Source organism: Pterocles gutturalis, unplaced genomic scaffold (assembly GCF_000699245.1).
Source record: "Pterocles gutturalis isolate BGI_N339 unplaced genomic scaffold, ASM69924v1 scaffold25413, whole genome shotgun sequence".
Classification (NCBI taxonomy): Eukaryota; Metazoa; Chordata; class Aves; order Pterocliformes; family Pteroclidae; genus Pterocles; species Pterocles gutturalis.
The window spans coordinates 23,833-29,168 of record NW_010123814.1 but is presented as its reverse complement, the minus strand read 5'-3'; the positions used below and the strand labels follow the sequence as shown (position 1 = coordinate 29,168).

The window sequence follows — 5,336 nt, the reverse complement described above, 5'->3', positions numbered from 1 at the left end:
TGCACCGCTGCCTGTCCGGCCCAGGGTCCCCGCGGAGACGAGCCCGCTGCTGAGCACGTAAGCTGAGCGGGCGACACGTCTGTTTTACGGTGTTTTTGTCAAAGCCGTGCCTCTGCTGAGCTGTTGAGTGGTTAGGAACAGCAGAATGCAAAGAAAGAAAGGTAAAGGAAGGTATCCGGGACATGTTGACTGTGGTGGGTTGTTACTGTTAGTGTTCTTGGGTTTATTATTATTATTATTATTATCAAAATCCTATCTGTTCCAGGTTTGGGTTTGCAAATACAGTGCTACCAGTGTGAGGAGTTCCAGCTAAATAATGACTGCTCTGGTCCAGAGTTCATCGTGAATTGTACAGTGAACGTTCAAGATACGTGTCAGAAAGAAGTAATGGAAAAAAGTTTTGGTAAGAATTTAGTAATTCTGTTTATTTCTCTTGGATGGCATTTGTTGCTTTTGGCTCCACCCATTCACAGTCTTAGCTACAGATGGATTTGGCGCTCCTGCCTAAAGCGACCAGGTTCAGTTTCTCATCCTTTTGAGTGACCTTGCAACTCAGTAGAGTTAATCATTTTCCTTTAAAACTGGTGTAAAAACTGAAGGATGCAAGTCAAATGTTGATAAAGCTGTTAATACACAGTCTTACGGGTCTCAGATTTAGTTTCCCAGCACTGGGAAATTAATAACAACAAGTTAGTTTAATCTCATTACAGTTAATTACATGGGTTTTTCCCCAAGAGATGGAAGAGCATTAAATTAGTAATTCCCTCCTTTCTTTTATTTAGTCTAGCAATTCATATACTCTGAAGGTTCATCTTAAGAGAAGTGTAGTCAACTTTGCTTTCATCCATAATAGAAAACATCAAGCAAAAGGGAGAGAAGGATAAAAAGGACATTCTTGGGAATTTGGGATGCAGAGATGGATGTATTTGCCATGCTCATTTTCTGAGCCTGAGGGGACTTTTCCCTCATTGTAATTAATATTAAGTTAGCTTATTTGGAGAGAAATGTGTTCAAGAGGAAACTAGCTGTGATTCTGCTTCTTGCCTCTGTTGTCTTTTGAGCTTTGCTATAAATTGCTTTTTTTAATTCAGCATCATGGAAGGCATTTGAGATTTAGAAAGATCTGTCTCAGTTTTTAGACCACCATGTAGCTCTGTAGCCATCTATGTGAATAGACGACTACGGCTTTATTCGGGGCTTCAGGGCTGGGTGGGGTGTGACAAAATGTGTTTGTGGGAGTTGGAGCTGGTGTAGCATCCTGCTCTGACTGCAGACAGCCATTCAGATGCTGGGCATTAGAAAGGGGAAGCTGGCAGTAACTCACTGGTGTGCCTCAGCGTCGGTGTGACCTCTGTACCCAGCGGTAGGCTTAAGGAGCCGAGAGCAGGTTGGGACTTCAGAGCCCTGACTGAAGGGGCAGCCGCTCTCTAGGATTGCAATCTTGCAACTGAGGGCAATGCTTTAGAGCATGGAGTTCACTGATGTGAAGGACTGTTATGCTGTTAACATAAATCTAGCTGTAGTCTGTCCTTCTCAGCGAGTCCTTCAGTAACAGCAGGATCCCTCTCTACACAGGAAATGTGTGCAGCCATCCGTCTTGAGCAGGAACACGGGTTCTTTGCATTAGGAAGCTATCCATTAGTATTTTCAAAGTGCTTATCAGTCAGCTAGTTCTGCTTGTGGTGGTAGTTTCAGATCACAACATTAGGAAGCATAGGAAAACGGTAATTGTTGTTACCTATCAATAGTAGCTGCACTGCTGGCAGTCTGTCTCGTCCTGGGTAACACCATCCACAGTGACTATTTCTGTAAAATATGCAGAAGTCCTCCAGTGTAGACTGAAAAGCTCTGTGTTTAAAAGATGATTAGTCTCTTATATTATTGGAGTATTTTATCTCCAGTTTACTTGGAAAGGGTGGTGAGGATGAGAGATCATTATGTCTTGCAAGGTGCTTTTAAAGTCAGAGTATCTCTAAATGAGTGTTTGAAGGCTTTGCTATCTCCACACCACAGCTTCTGAAGTACTTCTAATGGGTTGGAATGGATGCTGTGGCGATTTGAAGGGCTATCAACGTGGTATGTAGACAGACAAAAAAGTCAGTTCCTAATTTATTCCTAACAGTTGTTTGGTGTTGTTTGTTGATTGGGGATTTTCTTTTAATATCTCCCCTGGTTTCTTCATGTTTTAATTTCAGTATGACCTCAGACTGTGTCAGCCTTCCAGCAACGTATCTGTAATCATTCCTTCAGGTGAATGTTGGGATTGTTTTCAGCCAAGTGAACACCTCACAGGTCAGAGTGGGCATGCATGTGTGCGGACACACACCCACAGGTGTGTTCAGAGACAGCCACTCGTGTGCCACGCGTGTAGGACAGGGTGGTCAGTGGTGCACCTCATCTCAGACCAGCAGGTGAGATTGCAGTCTGGCCAGTGCCACTGTGGCACACTGAAAATATAAATGGAACTGTATTAATAGATTTAGACATGTATTGATGCATGACTTGTCCTTATTCCTATGAAGAAATTGGTTTGTGATATAGTAAATAAGGAGCTCTTCAGAAACTTCCATGGTTTTTTTTTCTGTGCAATTTTATATTGTCTCTGAGCAGATTCTTGGATTTTCCCGTTAGGAGGTAACTAGCATGCTGTGCATAGTAGGTACCACTGGTCTATTTTATTTAATTTATTTCTATAGATGCTGTTCTTATTCATTTTAAGCTTAGAGATTGTAAATTTCAGCTAGTGAATAAATTTAAATTTTCAACCTAACTATTTCAAATTGAGGGAGATTTACATTGCAAGATAAGTTCCTCTGTCATCCTCAGTCAATTCTAGAGGGGATTGGTTGTAAACCAGATATGATTCAGTTTATCATCCGTTATTGTTTTTATTTCTAATTGATGTTTAAATGTGTGTGATATAAATGCCTTATTCTCCCAAGTTTTATTTAATACTTCATTCTACTTTTACTAGTGTATTTAATAACTTTATTCTTTTGGTTGTTGCTTATCACTGAAAGCTGCAATGTTTCAAATATTGATTTTAATTTATAATAGACTTGAGTTTGAATTTTTAACCCAGAATATGAAAGATGTGAATTTGCATTTATTTGACAGCACAATCTCATAATTAGTTTTTCCTCTTGACTAGATACAGTCAAAGGAGCATAATTTAATTTTTATAGACTAACCCATTTTTGTCCTTAATAAAATATAGCTGTGTCAGTGAGCAAAATGCTACAAGTTCTCCTAAACCTTATTTAAAAGTTAAGTGCAATATTTTGAGATAAAGTTCATGGTCTGAATCATTAACCTATTGATGTAGTCACCCTTCCTGTGCAGTATGCATTAATCTGTGTGTTTGTTTTGGTATCAAGGGGGCCACTGACTTACATTCTGCAGTGTGCCTACAATGTAGTCCCCACCTTGCAGCCAGTGACTTTTTTTCCTTACATATTTGTTAGTGTTCATTGGGCTGTGTGATGACAGCTCTATAGTTCAGCTTCATTTCTGTATTAAACTTTATATAAGCTATGTAGTGGAGAACTACAACTCTGTGCAGTTTTTTTTCATTTATGTTGTAAATAGTTCCTTACGCCTGATCATAGTTAAACAAACCACTCCTCCTCAGTTGCTATAAAATTAGGGTTAGTGCTTTAAATGTCACCGTGTACTCTCAGAATGTTATCTCAGTTTCTGGAGAACCAATCCTAGGAAGTACTTTTCGGCTTCAGGTGAGAAATAACAGCAGCATAGGCACGTTCCTAACCCAGAGCTTAAAAAGTGGTTGTTGCTGCGACAGCCTCTGATGTGAGTAGCTAGGAGCTCAGGCATTAGTCACTAATACTTTGAATTAGGTTGACAGGCATGTTATCCCAGCCGTTGTAGTATCGGGTAGAAATTTGCTCCATTCCACAATTTAAAATTAATTGAGAATTGAGCAGTGCATAAGCATGTATCTTATTAAGTGATTAGGTGGAGCTAGTATAATTCTGCCTCCCCTGCATACATGCACCTTGCTAGGACAGTTTATATTTCAGTTGCACTTCGGGGATCTGTCAGTGCACAGAATTGGAGACTGTCAAGTAAGTGACAAAATAATTTTCTCACTTTAGCAGAGTTGTATTTAAAAATTTTGCTAGAACAAGTTTTATGCAGTTAACATTCTGTTCCGGTGGGAGATACAGAAGGACGAGACAGTATTTTGCCTGCCATGAAAAATCTTACAAACTAATTTGTTAACTTAATCTTAAAAAAAAAAAACCAAAAAACAACAACAACAACAAAAAAAAACGAGTCAATGCTTTCTTCATTTAGAGGGAAGAATAGTGAGAATGGGCAGTGGCAGTGAATCACAGAATGTTAGAGATTGAAAGGGACCTCGAAAGATCATCTAGTCCAATCCCCCTGCTGGAGCAGGAAGACTACACCAAGTAATTTTTGTCCCATAGAAATTCATATAAAGGATATGCTTCTAGTGGATATGCTTCTTCAACTGGATAAGCAGGTGTTTGAAAACTGTGTAAATGAAATGTTTGACAAAGGATGAAAGTTCTTGCTTATAATAATTCCACTTGCAGATGCTTTGTGGAAATACCCATGGCTGATTCCCCTCTCCCACTTGCCTCTCTCTTCCTTGTCTATGAACTTTTAACTTAGAAATGTTAGTGCTCCTTCATTTTTAGAATATATGTAGGAACAAAGAAATACCATGGTATATTGGGATCAGTTGAAACATCTTGATGACATGTAAATGAGTATATAATGTATGTATGCTTTTATACATATATCATAGAAAACATACTGATAATGAAGTTCACCTTTTACTGAAGGCAAGACCTATCTGAGCATAAAGGCTGATCTAAAACCTACTTAAGGCAAAATGAGACCTGCAATGTGAATAGAGCAGAAAGGAATAAAGCATGAAGGGTGGGACAGCCAGCCCAGAAAGACAGCCAGTTTAAATGTGTCAGAACTCACTGTAAGTAAACCTGCCCATGTATATGTTATGAACAGTACACCTTGCGCTCTGATGTAGTTGTGAACATACTTCTACAAACTTACTTTTGCAAGGGGAAAAAAACCAGTAGCAAGAGTGAAATTTTAAAATGTCCGTCTATATAAAACTGAGATTGTTTATCAGTTTTCCTTTGCAAGTGAGTTGGGAAACAACCTCATCATTTCTATTAATCTGCAAAAAGAAACTTCTCTTATTTGCTTGGTTTGCAATGGTCCTTTTAAGGTATTTACATAGTATATAATCCTGCAGTGTAATTAAAGTGATTGCTGTAATTGTGTGCTTAAAAGTGGTACATGGGAACATCCTGAACAAGATC

General features: G+C 39.0%; 1 protein-coding gene across 1 annotated transcript in view; it reads left to right on the top strand.

Moving 5' to 3' along the window:
* Nucleotides 1–212: 212 nt before the first annotated feature.
* LYPD1 (LY6/PLAUR domain containing 1) overlaps nt 213–5,336 on the top strand; it is a gene marked incomplete at its 5' end in the record, with an annotated part of 14,512 nt that continues 9,388 nt past the window's right edge. Inside the window, one exon of the mRNA XM_010078066.1 lies at nt 213–403. Within this exon, the coding sequence (XP_010076368.1) occupies nt 213–403 (191 nt within the window). The remainder of the gene's footprint in view (nt 404–5,336) is intronic.